This window comes from Taudactylus pleione, unplaced genomic scaffold (genome assembly GCF_031769625.1).
Source record: "Taudactylus pleione unplaced genomic scaffold, aTauple2 ptg001127l, whole genome shotgun sequence".
NCBI lineage: Eukaryota > Metazoa > Chordata > Amphibia > Anura > Myobatrachidae > Taudactylus > Taudactylus pleione.
The window spans coordinates 469,587-485,920 of record NW_028285528.1 but is presented as its reverse complement, the minus strand read 5'-3'; the positions used below and the strand labels follow the sequence as shown (position 1 = coordinate 485,920).

General features: G+C 47.6%; 1 protein-coding gene across 1 annotated transcript in view; it reads right to left on the bottom strand.

The window, feature by feature from the left end:
- LOC148453577 (uncharacterized) overlaps positions 1-16,334 on the bottom strand; it is a 63,957-nt gene that overhangs the window by 4,841 nt on the left and 42,782 nt on the right. Inside the window, 1 exon segment of the mRNA XM_088461962.1 lies at positions 13,875-13,885. Coding sequence (XP_088318088.1) covers positions 13,875-13,885 — 11 coding nt within the window.

Sequence of the window (16,334 nt, the reverse complement as noted above, 5' to 3'; positions counted from 1 at the left end):
ACTGTGTAACTATAAGACGTGCAGGCATGGTCTAAACATTATATCACACACAGGTCATACTAGCTGCACCCTGCTATGTCCTCACACTCTCCGGATCTCCATCTCAGTATGCGTAACAAAGTGCAGGCATGGTCTATACCAGGGATTCCCAACCACGGTCCTCAAGGCACACTAACAGTCCAGGTTTTAAGGCTAGCCATACTTGAGCACAGGTGACCTAATTAGTACCTCAATTATTTTGATGTAACCATCTGTGCTTAAGTATGGATATCACTAAAACCAGGACCGTTAGTGTGCCTCGAGGACTGAGGTTGGGAATCACTGGTCTATACATTATATCACACACAGGTCATACTAGCAGCACCCTGCTGTGTCCTCAAACTCTCCGTATCTCCATCTCAGTATGTGTAACAGAGTGCAGGCATGGTCTATAAATTATATCACACACAGGTCATACTAGCTGTATACTGCTGTGTCCTCACACTCTCTGGATCTCCATCTCAGTATGTGTAACAGAGTGCAGGCATGGTCTATACATTATATCACACACAGGTCATACTAGCTGCATTCTACTGTTAACACCATCTCAGTATCTGAGATACACCAGAGAGTGTGGGGAGGAGACTGGTCAGATCTCTGGGCTGGTAACATACAGTGACATGATGTGAGGGGGAGAGCAGGAGAATCATAGGGGATGATGGCTCCCGTCTCCCCCACTGGGCAGATACATTTACTTCATTAGTTTGTACTGACAGAGGAGAGTAAGAGGAGACTTGACAAGGAGAATGTGACTATTCTGTAATAAGTGATTACTACTCACCTGTACTGATATCTTTAGGGATTTTATCCTCCTTACACTGCTGATCACCCCACGGCTTATTATCAGTGTAATACGTCTCTTTTTCTCCTTCTGTATCTTCTGCCTTCATATCAGTCACAAACGTCTCTTCTTCTAACTCTATATCTTCTGCCTTCATATCAGTCACATACGTCTCTTCTTCTCCCTCTATATTTTCTACCTTAATATTAGCCTGAGCTGCACCCTAAACAAAAATTGTTTTTATGTTATTTTTAATAATGTTTGATTGCATTAATTGAGATTACACAGTATAATATCAGTGCATAAGACACACACAGCTTCTCTACAGATCATATAGTGACAGTCACTTTGGTATATTGGTGAGACCCTAAATCCCATCTACCTGATATTCCTGTGGGGTCCTGTGGTTCTCCTCTGTATAATCCTGTGAATAATGAGGACAGGGACATCTCTCTGGGGTATTTCTGTTACTGGGTCCATCTGTAGGAGACACACAGTGACTGAGTACATTGTCTATATGTGATTATCAGATGATGTGTATATAGGGAGCCCCTATACCTAATCTCCCCTGTACAATAAATGACAGTCTCCTCTTACCCAGTGATGTAAGGGGCCGGTGATTCTCCATCATCACGTCCTTGTACAGACCCCTGTGTTCCTCTATATACTCCCCCTCCTGCATGGAGACATAGACAGTGACATCCTGACACCTTATAGGAACCTGACACACAATGATATAGTCATCACCCAGACACATCCCCTGGTGTTACTGTATAATGTCCCATTCCCAGCAGTCACCTGTCCAGTCATCACCCAGACACATCCCTTGGTGTTACTGTATAATGTCCCATTCCCAGCAGTCACCACTCCAGTCATCACCCAGGCACATCCCCTGGTGTTACTGTATAATGTCCCATTCCCAGCAGTCACCTCTCCAGTCATCACCCAGACACATCCCCTGGTGTTACTGTATAATGTCCCATTCCCAGCAGTCACCTCTCCAGTCATCACCCAGACACATCCCCTGGTGTTACCGTACAATGTCCCATTCCCAGCAGTCACCTCTCCAGTCATCACCCACACACTGTATAAGGTCCCATTCCCAGCAGTCACCTCTCCAGTCATCACCCAGACACATCCCCTGGTGTTACTGTATAATGTCCCATTCCCAGTAGTCACCTCTACAGTCATCACCCAGACACATCCCCTGGTGTTAATGTATAATGTCCCATTCCCAGCAGTCACCTCTCCAGTCAGCAGGTGAATGATCTCGTTGGCGAGTTCCAGGATCTTCTGGTCATTGTGTCTCTCATGTATCAGTGAGTGAGGTGGAGGCACCGTGATGGGACTCTGGGTCCTGCTCAGTCCTCCTGACACATGGAGTTGGCTGCTGGGTGTCTCATGCTCATCGGATGTCTTCTTCACTACTGTACAACCCTGTGTATTGGGGAAACATCAATGGAAAGGTCAGTTAAACTCCATTTAAATGACACTGTTTATTCAGGTGTTCATTTTACATAATATACAAGAAAACTATATTACAAATACTTGTCCTGTAACAATCTCCTATATACAGGAAAAAGAAGAGTATATAGTATATCCTGCAGCTCCGACATCTTTGTGTCAGTGAAAACCTCATACTGTGAACAATGTACTAAATCCAAACTCCAGCCAGGACTGTGGGACTAATACTATATCTGAGACCGGCTCCCTGCTGCTCGGTTATTACTATAGATATAAGTTATGTCACTGTGACACTCTCAGATCCCCTCACCTCCCCAGTCATGTCCCTGTATTATTACTATAGATATAAGTGATGTCACTGTGACACTCCCAGATCCTCTCACCTCCCCAGTCATGTCCCTGTATTATTACTATAGATATAAGTGATGTCACTGTGACACTCTCAGATCCTCTCACCTCCCCAGTTATGTCCCTGTATTATTACTATAGATAGAAGTTATGTCACTGTGACACTCCCAGATCCCCTCATCTCCCTAGTCATGTCCCTATATTATTACTATAGATATAACTGATGTCACTGTGACAGTCCCAGATCCCCTCACCTTCCCGGTCATGTCCCTGTATTATTACTATAGATATAAGTGATGTCACTGTGACAGTCCCAGACCCTCTCACCTCCCAAGTCATGTCCCTGTATTATTACTATAGATATAAGTGATGTTACTGTGACACTCCCAGATCCCCTCACCTCCCCAATCATGTCCCTGTATTATTACTAGATATAAGTGATGTCACTGTGACACTCCCAGATCCCCTCACCTCCCGTCATGTCCTTGTATTATTACTATAGATATAAGTGACGTCACTGTGACACTCCCAGATCCCCTCACCTCCCAAGTCATGTCCCTGTATTATTACTATAGATATAAGTGATGTCACTGTGACAGTCCCAGACCCTCTCACCTCCCCAGTCAGCAGATAGATGATCTCCAGAGTGAGATGTAAGATCCTCTCAGTCCTGTGACTCCCGTCCTTGTCCATCCTCAATGAATCAGTGAGAATATAGAACGTGTGATGTGTAATAAAGACTCTGGTTCCTCACAGCTGGACTATCTAGGAATAAATATAATAAATATCACAGAGAACACATGTAACACAGTCAGACATGTAACACTGAGTGACCAGTAAGTCTCCCCTTTCCCCCAGCCATAGAGCACTGGTCAGTGTCTGTCAGAGGTTCCTGTGACCCAGCCCCATAAGGCTCCTCAGAGGCCGTCACACAACGCTGTACTGCATAAGGTTACACCATTGCTCCTCTCCTGGCCGGGGGTCTTATTCCTCCCAGACACATATTTGGTGCAATTTGCTCCACGTGAATCTTTTACAAACACATAAATTAGGGATTTTTTACTTTTGTTTTACATTTATTCCAGAATCGGAGAGAATCTGTGACTATACTGATGTCATACAGATAACAGGGGTGTGAGGGGAGAGTACACAGGAGAGCAGAAGGGGTGCAGATATGGGGAGAGGGGAAGTAACGTAGAAATACAGAGCTCACAACAGGGGGTGTAATAGCTGTACAGAGGTGTCAGTAACACAGGGGAGGGGGAAGGGAACAGAAGAGGTTAATAACACAGGGATAGGACAGCTGGCAGCCCAGGGGACAAACAAAGGGTTACACAATACAGAATCCCATCAGTCACTCTGCACAAATGATGAAATGACAAATGACCGCACCTCAGATGTATGTTACATGTGTGACCAGCCTGCCGGCCGTGTGTGTGCAGCGTAGGGTGGGGTGAGACATGTCCTGGGGGATAATCAGTGACACTCTGAGGATCTGGGGACTGTCACAGCCTGTGGCTGTCTCTGAGAGAGTCTCTATTGCTCAGGATAACAAGACGCTCTGACAGACAGTCTCAGCTCAGGGAGTGCAGCCCTTTGTTACATGGCCTGTCTGTGTCCTTCTCACACATCCTTCCCCAGCTCCTGTTATGTATCATCTGGTATATACATACATGTTATACCTATTATGTGTTATTCCCTGACCATTCATTACTATTATTACTACTCTGCAGCTGCTGCTATAACAGGACACAAGAGGCTGCTTCCCCTGTATAATATCAGTAACTGGACACAACAGGCTGCTCCCCCTGTATAATAAAAATAACAGGACACAACAGGATGCTCTCCCTGTATAGTAGGACACAACAGGCCACTCCCCCTGTATAGTAGGATAACACAAACTGCTTCCCCTGTATAGCAGGACACCACATGATGCTCCTCCTGTATAGTAGGATGCAACAGACAGAATCCACTGTAAATAAGGACACAACATGCTGATAACCCTGTATAGTAGGACACCACAGGCCGCATCCCCTGTATAGTGTTGAACACTGCAGGCTGCTCTCCCTTTATATAGGACACTACAGGCTTCTCCCCCTTTATATAAGGGTACCACAGGCTGCTCTTACTGTATAGTAAGACATCATAGGCCACTACCACTGTTTATTAGAGCTCAACATGCCACTCCCTTGTATAATAGGACGCCACAGGCTGCTCCCCCTGTACAAGGCACCTCAGGCCACTCCCCCTGTATAGAAGAAGAACATAGGATGTTCCCCCTGAATAGTAAAGTGATACAGGCCATAATAAGCACCACAGGCTTCTCTCCCTGTTTAGTAGGACACCGTAGGCTGCTCCCACTATATAGTAGGACACCACAGGCCACTCATTCAGTATAGTAGGGCAACACAGGCTGCTCCTCCTGTATAGTAGGACACACTGCAGGCTGCTCTAACTGTATAATAGGACACCGCAGTCCGCTCCACCTGTAAAATAGGACACCGCAGTCCGCTCCCAGTGTATAGTAGGACACCACAGGCCACTCGACCAGTATAGTAGGGCAACACAGGCCGCTTCCCCTGTATAGTAGGACACCACAGGTCACTCCCCCTGTATAGTAGAGGGCAACAAGCTGATCTGCCTGTATAGAAATGCATGACAGGTTGCTCCCCCTGTATGGTAGGACAACACAGGATGCTCCCCCTGTATAGTAGAGTGCAACAGATCGCTTCTCCTGTATAGTAGGACACTACAGACTGCTCCCCCTGAATAATAAGACACCACAGGCTGCTGGCCCTGTATAGTAGGACACAACAGGCCACTCTTCCTGTAGGACATCACAGGCCGCTCCCCCAGTCTAGTGTTGGACAAAACATGCCGATCCCCCTGTGCAGTAGGACAATGCAGGCTGCTACCACTGTATAGGACACCACAGGCCGCTCCCCCTGTATAAAAGGACACCACAGGGCCACCGATATAGTGTTGGACACCATAGGGCCACTCCCTCTGTACAGTAAGATGCCATTACCTTCTGTCGTTTGACACAGCAAGGTTGCATTTTTCGCGTTTGAGTTCAAAAAACTGTTCCATCACGTCCTTTCTCCCTTATATAATAATACTACCACATATAAGTGTGCGGTGACATCTGTTTTTCCATGCTGAAGTATCACTAAACAGTTCCCTCTTCTCTTTATATTATTACAACATATCAGTCTGTCGTAACAGCTGATTTAATCCCCCTTATATATCACTGTAGTCCCTTATCCTCTAAATATTAATAATATAGCATTCTGGCTAGGCTGTTTTAGTGGGCGACCTGCCCGATTTCAAAGGGCAGAATGCACCCTGCCCCTTTGGTGGCGCTCTGTTGGCAAACCACTAAAACAAAATGCCGGGTGGTGTCCCCACCTGCGGACTGAAGTGCCCTTCGGGTGGGAAAAATTGCGGTGCAGAGCTCACCGCTGGTGAATATTCACAGAGATGGGAGAGCTTGGGGGCAGCCTAGCTGGGTCCCCAAAAGTGATGAACAGGGGGCACATCATGCGCCCTTTGCAGTCGAGCGCTCGAGTGCCATACCGCTTGCCGCACCTAGAATGAACACTAATAATACCACATATCAGTGTGTGCTGGGAGCTGTGTTATTCCTCCTCATATATCACTGTACGGTCCCCTCTCCCCTATATAATACAACATATCAGTATGTGCTGGGAGCTGTGTTATTCCCCCTCATATATCATTGTACAGTCCCCTCTCCCCTATATAATAATAATACCACAAATCAGTGTGTGCTGGGAGCTGTGTTATTCCCCCTCATATATCACTGTACAGTCCCCTCTCCCCTATATAATAATAATACCACATATCAGTGTGTGCTGGGAGCTGTGTTATTCCCCCTCATATATCACTGTACGGTCCCCTCTCCCCTATATAATAAAAATATAATATATACAGGACACGTTACCTTGCTCTGGCTGTGTCTGGAATGTCTATGACAAAATGGCAGCCAAAGCCCCTGTGGCCCCGCCCCCTCTGCTCTGTGACTGGGAGACTATAAGAATATGGCCGCCGGTCACCGTACATGAGGACACCATTAGACTATACAGCTGTTACTCTAGTGATGAAGCTGTGAGTGGCAGGTGCAGGTGGCTGCTAGTTACAGGACGTCCTTCCTACTCTGTGCCGCCTGATTGGCTGCTCGCTGCTGCCAATCACCGCACTGAGGGGAATGAGAGATTGCCAAAAAATAAGTTGTCCTTTCGTGTGTGAGCGGTCACACGTTCTGATCACATGATCTGATGCAACCTGATGACGTCAGAGAACGGACCAATACTCAGCCAATCACATCCTACTTCCGAGCTGTGCGTTCCACCATACTTCCGGGATATGCGTTCCACACGCAGGAAATGTAATCTCACCTCATCCATTGTTGCTGCTTCTCGGGTGTCCATCCAGATTGTCCGGCAGCAGCAGGCAATTGTGTCTTACTATACAGGGGGAGTAGCCTGTGGTGTCCTACTATATAGTGGGAGTAGCCTGTAGTGTCCTACTAAACAGGGAGAGCAGCCTGCAATGTCCTACTATACAGGGGGAGTGGCCTGCAGTGTCCTACTATACAGGGGGAACGGCCTGCGGTGTCCTACTATACAGGGGGAGATGCCTGTGCTGTCCTTCTATACATGGGTAGCGGCCTGTGGTGTACTAATATACAGGGGGTGCGGACTGTGGTGTCCTTCTATACAGGGGGAGCAGCCTTTTGTGTTCTACTTTACAGGGGCAGTGGTCTGTGTTGCAATACTGTACACTGGGAGCAGCCTGTGATGTCCTATTATTATTATTATTATACAGAGGGAGCAGCCTGTGGTGTCCTGTTAGTATTATAATACAGGGGGAGCAGCTTGTGGTGTCCTGTTATTATTATACAGGGGGAGCAGCCTGTGGTTTCCTGTTAGTATTATTATACAGGGGAAGCGGCCTGTGGTGTCCTACTATACTAGGAGAGCGGCCTGTGGTGTCCTACTATACAGGGGGAGCGGCCTGTGGCGTCCTACTATACAGGGGGAGCAGCCATGTGGGGTCCTACTATACAGGGGGAGCGGCCTGTGGTGTCCTCCTGTACAGGGGGAGCGGCCTGTGGCGTCCTACTGTACAGGGGGAGCGGCCTGTGGCGTCCTACTGTACAGGGGGAGCGGCCTGTTGCATCCTACTATACAGGGGGAGCGGCCTGTGGCGTCCTTCTATACAGGTTGAGCGACCTGTGGCGTCCTTCTATACAGGTTGAGCGGCCTGTGGCGTCCTTCTATACAGGGGGAGCGGCCTGTGACGTCCTTCTATACAGGCGGAGAGGGCCTGCGCGCTCTACTATACAGGTGAGTGGCCTGTTTTGTCCTACTATACACGGGGAGCAGCCTGTGTTGTCCTTCTATACAGGGTAAGTGGCCTGTGGTGTCCTACTATACATGGGGAGTGGCCTGTGGTGTACTAATATACAGGGAGAGCGGCCTTTGCTGTCCTACTATACTGGGGGAGTGGCCTATGTTGCAATACTGTACACTGGGAGCAGCCTGTGATGTCCTGTTTTTGTTATACAGGGGGAGCAGCTTGTGGTGTCCTGTTGTTATTATACAGGGGGAGCAGCCTGTGGTGTCCTATTAGTATTATTATAATACAGGAGGAGCAGCCTGTGGTTTCCTGTTAGCATTATTATACAGGGAGAGCAACCAGTGGTGTCCTGTTATTATTATACATGGGGAGCAGCCTGTGTTGTCTTGTTAGTATTATTATACAGGGGGAGTGACCTGTGGTGTCCTGTTATTATTATTATACAGGGGGAACGACCTGTGGTGTCCTGTTAGTATTATTATACAGAGGGAGCAGCCTGTGTTGTCTGGTTATTATTATTATTATTATACAGAGGGAGCAGCCAGTGGTGTCCTGTTAGTATTATTATACAGGGGGAGCAGCCTGTGTTGTCCTGTTAGTATTATTATACAGGGGGAGTGACCTGTGGTGTCCTGTCATAGCAGCAGCTGCAGAGTAATAATAACAGTAATGAGTGGTCAGGGAATGACACATAATAGGTATAACATGTATGTACTGTATATACCATATGATACATAACATGGGCTGGGGAAGGATATAAGGCTGCGCTCCCTGTGGGAGGTATCAGTAGTATTTGGGGCGTGCTATATCACTGCCCTGTTTCTTCGCCAACATCGCGGCTCGCCAGCTGCTGGTTAGGTCGCAATTCAATTATTTCCCTTTCCCTTGCGTGTGGGCGTGTAATACAGCTGGGCGGCGATGAGCTTTTCTGCGCCCCAAGACATATCGTCCCTCCAGCTGCCTCAGGCTGCATTACAGACCGGGCTGCTGTGTTGAACCCAGGTAAGGGGTGGGCGGGGGTAACTAAAACTTAATTAGGGGGCAAATAGAGCAGCAGGGGGGCCCGCTGGCCAGGTAACTGGGGTGTATTAATTTATTACCAGTTATTAATATAGCGCACATATAGTACGCAGTGCTTTACAGAGACTATTTGTCCATTCACATCAGCCCCTGCCCCAGTGGAGCTTACACTCTATATTCCCTATCACATGCTCATACACATACATACTAGGGGTCACATCAGTCCCTGTCCCAATGGAGCTTACACTCTATATTCCCTACCACATGCTCACACACATACATACTAGGGTTCACATCAGTCCCTTTCCCAATGGAGCTTACACTCTATATTCCCCATCACATGGTCACACACATACACACTAGGGTTCACATCAGTCCCTGTCCCAATGGAGCTCACACACATACACACTAGGGTTCACATCAGTCCCTTTCCCAATGGAGCTTACACTCTATATTCCCCATCACATGGTCACACACATACACACTAGGGTTCACATCAGTCCCTGTCCCAATGGAGCTCACACACATACACACTAGGGTTCACATCAGTCCCTGTCCCAATGGAGCTTACACTCTATATTCCCTACCACATGCTCACACACATACACACTAGGGTTTACATCAGTCCCTGTACCAATGGAGCTTACACTCTATATTCCCTACCACATGCTCACACACATACACACTAGGGTTCACATCAGTCCCTGTCCCAGTGGAGCTTACACTCTATATTCCCCATCACATGCTCACACACATACACACTAGGGTTCACATCAGTCCCTGTCCCAGTGGAGCTTACACTCTATATTCCCTATCACATGCTCACACACATACACACTAGGGTTCACATCAGTCCCTTTCCCAATGGAGCTTACACTCTATATTCCCCATCACATGCTCACACACATACACACTAGGGTTTACATCAGTCCCTGTCCCAATGGAGCTTACACTCTATATTCCCTACCACATGCTCACACACATACATACTAGGGTTCACATCAGTCCCTTTCCCAATGGAGCTTACACTCTATATTCCCCATCACATGGTCACACACATACACACTAGGGTTCACATCAGTCCCTGTCCCAATGGAGCTCACACACATACACACTAGGGATCACATCAGTCCCTTTCCCAATGGAGCTTACACTCTATATTCCCCATCACATGGTCACACACATACACACTAGGGTTCACATCAGTCCCTGTCCCAATGGAGCTTACACTCTATATTCCCTACCACATGCTCACACACATACACACTAGGGTTTACATCAGTCCCTGTCCCAGTGGAGCTTACACTCTATATTCCCTACCACATGCTCACACACATACACACTAGGGTTCACATCAGTCCCTGTCCCAGTGGAGCTTACACTCTATATTCCCCATCACATGCTCACACACATACACACTAGGGTTCACATCAGTCCCTGTCCCAGTGGAGCTTACACTCTATATTCCCTATCACATGGTCACACACATACACACTAGGGTTCACATCAGTCCCTGTCCCAGTGGAGCTTACACTCTATATTCCCCATCACATGCTCACACACATACACACTAGGGTTCACATCAGTCCCTGCCCCAGTGGAGCTTACACTCTATATTCCCCATCACATGCTCACACACACACTAGGGTTCACATCAGTCCCTTTCCCAATGGAGCTTACACTCTATATTCCCCATCACATGCTCACACACATACACACTAGGGTTTACATCAGTCCCTGTCCCAATGGAGCTTACACTCTATATTCCCTACCACATGCTCACACACATACACACTAGGGTTCACATCAGTCCCTGTCCCAGTGGAGCTTACACTTTATATTCCCCATCACATGCTCACACACATACACACTAGGGTTCACATCAGTACCTGTCCCAGTGGAGCTTACACTTTATATTCCCCATCACATGCTCACACACACACTAGGGTTCACATCAGTCCCTGCCCCAGTGGAGCTTACACTCTATATTCCCCATCACATGCTCACACACATACACACTAGGGTTCACATCAGTCCCTGTCCCAATGGAGCTTACACTCTATATTCCCCATCACATCATTACTATAGATATAAGTTATGTCACTGTGACACTCCCAGATCCCCTCACCTCCCCAGTCATGTCCCTGTATTATTACTATAGATATAAGTGATGTCACTGTGACACTCCCAGATCCTCTCACCTCCCCAGTCATATCCCTGTATTATTACTATAGATATAAGTGATGTCCCTGTATTATTACTATAGATATAAGTGATGTCACTGTGACACTCCCAGATCCCCTCACCTCCCCAGTCATGTCCCTGTATTATTACAATAGATATAAGTGATGTCACTGTGACACTCTCAGATCCTCTCACCTCCCCAGTTATGTCCCTGTATTATTACTATAGATAGAAGTTATGTCACTGTGACACTCCCAGATCCCCTCATCTCCCTAGTCATGTCCCTATATTATTACTATAGATATAACTGATGTCACTGTGACAGTCCCAGATCCCCTCACCTTCCCAGTCATGTCCCTGTATTATTACTGTAGATATAAGTGATGTCACTGTGACAGTCCCAGACCCTCTCACCTCCCCAGTCATGTCCCTGTATTCTTACTATAGATATAAGTGATGTTACTGTGACACTCCCAGATCCCCTCTCCTCCCCAGTCATGTCCTTGTATTATTACTATAAATATAAGTGATGTCACGGTGACACTCCCAGATCCCCTCACCTCCCCAATCATGTCCCTGTATTATTACTAGATATAAGTGATGTCACTGTGACACTCCCAGATCCCCTCACCTCCCGTCATGTCCTTGTATTATTACTATAGATATAAGTGACGTCACTGTGACACTCCCAGATCCCCTCACCTCCCAAGTCATGTCCCTGTATTATTACTATAGATATAAGTGATGTCACTGTGACAGTCCCAGACCCTCTCACCTCCCCAGTCAGCAGATAGATGATCTCCAGAGTGAGATGTAAGATCCTCTCAGTCCTGTGACTCCCATCCTTGTCCATCCTCAATGAATCAGTGAGAATATAGAACGTGTGATGTGTAATAAAGACTCTGGTTCCTCACAGCTGGACTATCTAGGAATAAATATAATAAATATCACAGAGAACACATGTAACACAGTCAGACATGTAACACTGAGTGACCAGTAAGTCTCCCCTTTCCCCCAGCCATAGACCACTGGTCAGTGTCTGTCAGAGGTTCCTGTGACCCAGCCCCATAAGGCTCCTCAGAGGCCGTCACAACGCTGTACTGCATAAGGTTACACCATTGCTCCTCTCCTGGCCGGGGGTCTTATTCCTCCCAGACACATATTTGGTGCAATTTGCTCCACGTGAATCTTTTACAAACACATAAATTAGGGATTTTTTACTTTTGTTTTACATTTTTTCCAGAATCGGAGAGAATCTGTGACTATACTGATATCATACAGATAACAGGGGTGTGAGGGGAGAGTACACAGGAGAACAGAAGGGGTGCAGATATGGGGAGAGGGGAAGTAACGTAGAAATACAGAGCTCACAACAGGGGGTGTAATAGCTGTACAGAGGTGTCAGTAACACAGGGGAGGGGGAAGGGAACAGAAGAGGTTAATAACACAGGGATAGGACAGCTGGCAGCCCAGGGGACAAACAAAGGGTTACACAATACAGAATCCCATCAGTCACTCTGCACAAATGATGAAATGACAAATGACCGCACCTCAGATGTATGTTACATGTGTGACCAGCCTGCCGGCCGTGTGTGTGCAGCGTAGGGTGGGGTGTGACATGTCCTGGGGGATAATCAGTGACACTCTGAGGATCTGGGGACTGTCACAGCCTGTGGCTGTCTCTGAGAGAGTCTCTATTGCTCAGGATAACAAGACGCCCTGACAGACAGTCTCAGCTCAGGGAGTGCAGCCCTTTGTTACATGGCCTGTCTGTGTCCTTCTCACACATCCTTCCCCAGCTCCTGTTATGTATCATCTGGTATATACATACATGTTATACCTATTATGTGTTATTCCCTGACCACTCATTACTATTATTACTACTCTGCAGCTGCTGCTATAACAGGACACAAGAGGCTGCTTCCCCTGTATAATATCAGTAACTGGACACAACAGGCTGCTCCCCCTGTATAATAAAAATAACAGGACACAACAGGATGCTCTCCCTGTATAGTAGGACACAACAGGCCACTCCCCCTGTATAGTAGGATAACACAAACTGCTTCCCCTGTATAGCAGGACACCACATGATGCTCCTCCTGTATAGTAGGATGCAACAGACAGAATCCACTGTAAATAAGGACACAACATGCTGATAACCCTGTATAGTAGGACACCACAGGCCGTATCCCCTGTATAGTGTTGAACACTGCAGGCTGCTCTCCCTTTATATAGGACACTACAGGCTTCTCCCCCTTTACATAAGGGTACCACAGGCTGCTCTTACTGTATAGTAAGACATCATTGGCCACTACCACTGTTTATTAGAGCTCAACATGCCACTCCCTTGTATAATAGGACGCCACAGGCTGCTTCCTTCTGTACAAGGCACCTCAGGCCACTCCCCCTGTATAGAAGAAGAACATAGGATGTTCCCCCTGAATAGTAAAGCGATACAGGCCATAATAAGCACCACAGGCTTCTCTCCCTGTATAGTAGGACACCGTAGGCTGCTCCCACTATATAGTAGGACACCACAGGCCACTCATTCAGTATAGTAGGGCAACACAGGCTGCTCCTCCTGTATAGTAGGACACACTGCAGGCTGCTCTAACTGTATAATAGGACACCGCAGTCCGCTCCACCTGTAAAATAGGACACCGCAGTCCGCTCCCAGTGTATAGTAGGACACCACAGGCCACTCGACCAGTATAGTAGGGCAACTCAGGCCGCTTCCCCTGTATAGTAGGACACCACAGGTCACTCCCCCTGTATAGTAGAGGGCAACAAGCTGATCTGCCTGTATAGAAATGCATGACAGGTTGCTCCCCCTGTATGGTAGGACAACACAGGATGCTCCCCCTGTATAGTAGAGTGCAACAGATCGCTTCTCCTGTTTAGTAGGACACTACAGACTGCTCCCCCTGAATAATAAGACACCACAGGCTGCTGGCCCTGTATAGTAGGACACAACAGGCCACTCTTTCCGTAGGACATCACAGGCCGCTCCCCCAGTCTAGTGTTGGACAAAACATGCCGATCCCCCTGTGCAGTAGGACAATGCAGGCTGCTACCACTGTATAGGACACCACAGGCCGCTCCCCCTGTATAAAAGGACACCACAGGGCCACCGATATAGTGTTGGACACCATAGGGCCACTCCCTCTGTACAGTAAGATGCCATTACCTTCTGTCGTTTGACACAGCAAGGTTGCATTTTTCGCGTTTGAGTTCAAAAAACTGTTCCATCACGTCCTTTCTCCCTTATATAATAATACTACCACATATAAGTGTGCGGTGACATCTGTTTTTCCATGCTGAAGTATCACTAAACAGTCCCCTCTTCTCTTTATATTATTACAACATATCAGTCTGTCGTAACAGCTGATTTAATCCCCCTTATATATCACTGTAGTCCCTTATCCTCTAAATATTAATAATATAGCATTCTGGCTAGGCTGTTTTAGTGGGCGACCTGCCCGATTTCAAAGGGCAGAATGCACCCTGCCCCTTTGGTGGCGCTCTGTTGGCAAACCACTAAAACAAAATGCCGGGTGGTGTCCCCACCTGCGGACTGAAGTGCCCTTCGGGTGGGAAAAATTGCGGTGCAGAGCTCACCGCTGGTGAATATTCACAGAGATGGGAGAGCTTGGGGGCAGCCTAGCTGGGTCCCCAAAAGTGATGAACAGGGGGCACATCATGCGCCCTTTGCAGTCGAGCGCTCGAGTGCCATACCGCTTGCCGCACCTAGAATGAACACTAATAATACCACATATCAGTGTGTGCTGGGAGCTGTGTTATTCCTCCTCATATATCACTGTACGGTCCCCTCTCCCCTATATAATACAACATATCAGTATGTGCTGGGAGCTGTGTTATTCCCCCTCATATATCACTGTACAGTCCCCTCTCCCCTATATAATAATAATACCACAAATCAGTGTGTGCTGGGAGCTGTGTTATTCCCCCTCATATATCACTGTACAGTCCCCTCTCCCCTATATAATAATAATAGCACATATCAGTGTGTGCTGGGAGCTGTGTTATTCCCCCTCATATATCACTGGACAGTCCCCTCTCCCCTATATAATAATAATACCACATATCAGTGTGTGCTGGGAGCTGTGTTATTCCCCCTCATATATCACTGTACGGTCCCCTCTCCCCTATATAATAAAAATATAATATATACAGGACACGTTACCTTGCTCTGGCTGTGTCAGGAATGTCTATGACAAAATGGCAGCCAAAGCCCCTGTGGCCCCGCCCCCTCTGCTCTGTGACTGGGAGACTATAAGAATATGGCCGCCGGTCACCGTACATGAGGACACCATTAGACTGTACAGCTGTTACTCTAGTGATGAAGCTGTGAGCGGCAGGTGCAGGTGGCTGCTAGTTACAGGACGTCCTTCCTACTCTGTGCCGCCTGATTGGCTGCTCGCAGCTGCCAATCACCGCACTGAGGGGAATGAGAGATTGCCAAAAAATAAGTTGTCCTTTCGTGTGTGAGCGGTCACACGTTCTGATCACATGATCTGATGCAACCTGATGACGTCAGAGAACGGACCAATACTCAGCCAATCACATCCTACTTCTGAGCTGTGCGTTCCACCATACTTCCGGGATATGCGTTCCACACGCAGGAAATGTAATCTCATCTCATCCATTGTTGCTGCTTCTCGGGTGTCCATCCAGATTGTCCGGCAGCAGCAGGCAATTGTGTCTTACTATACAGGGGGAGTAGCCTGTGGTGTCCTACTATATAGTGGGAGTAGCCTGTAGTGTCCTACTAAACGGAGAGCAGCCTGCAGTGTCCTACTATACAGGGGGAGTGGCCTGCAGTGTCCTACTATACAGGGGGAACGGCCTGCGGTGTCCTGCTATACAGGGGGAGATGCCTGTGCTGTCCTTCTATACATGGGTAGCGGCCTGTGGTGTACTAATATACAGGGGGTGCGGCCTGTGGTGTCCTTCTATACAGGGGGAGCAGCCTTTTGTGTTCTACTTTACAGGGGCAGTGGTCTGTGTTGCAATACTGTACACTGGGAGCAGCCTGTGATGTCCTATTATTATTATTATTATACAGAGGGAGCAGCCTGTGGTGTCCTGTTAGTATTAT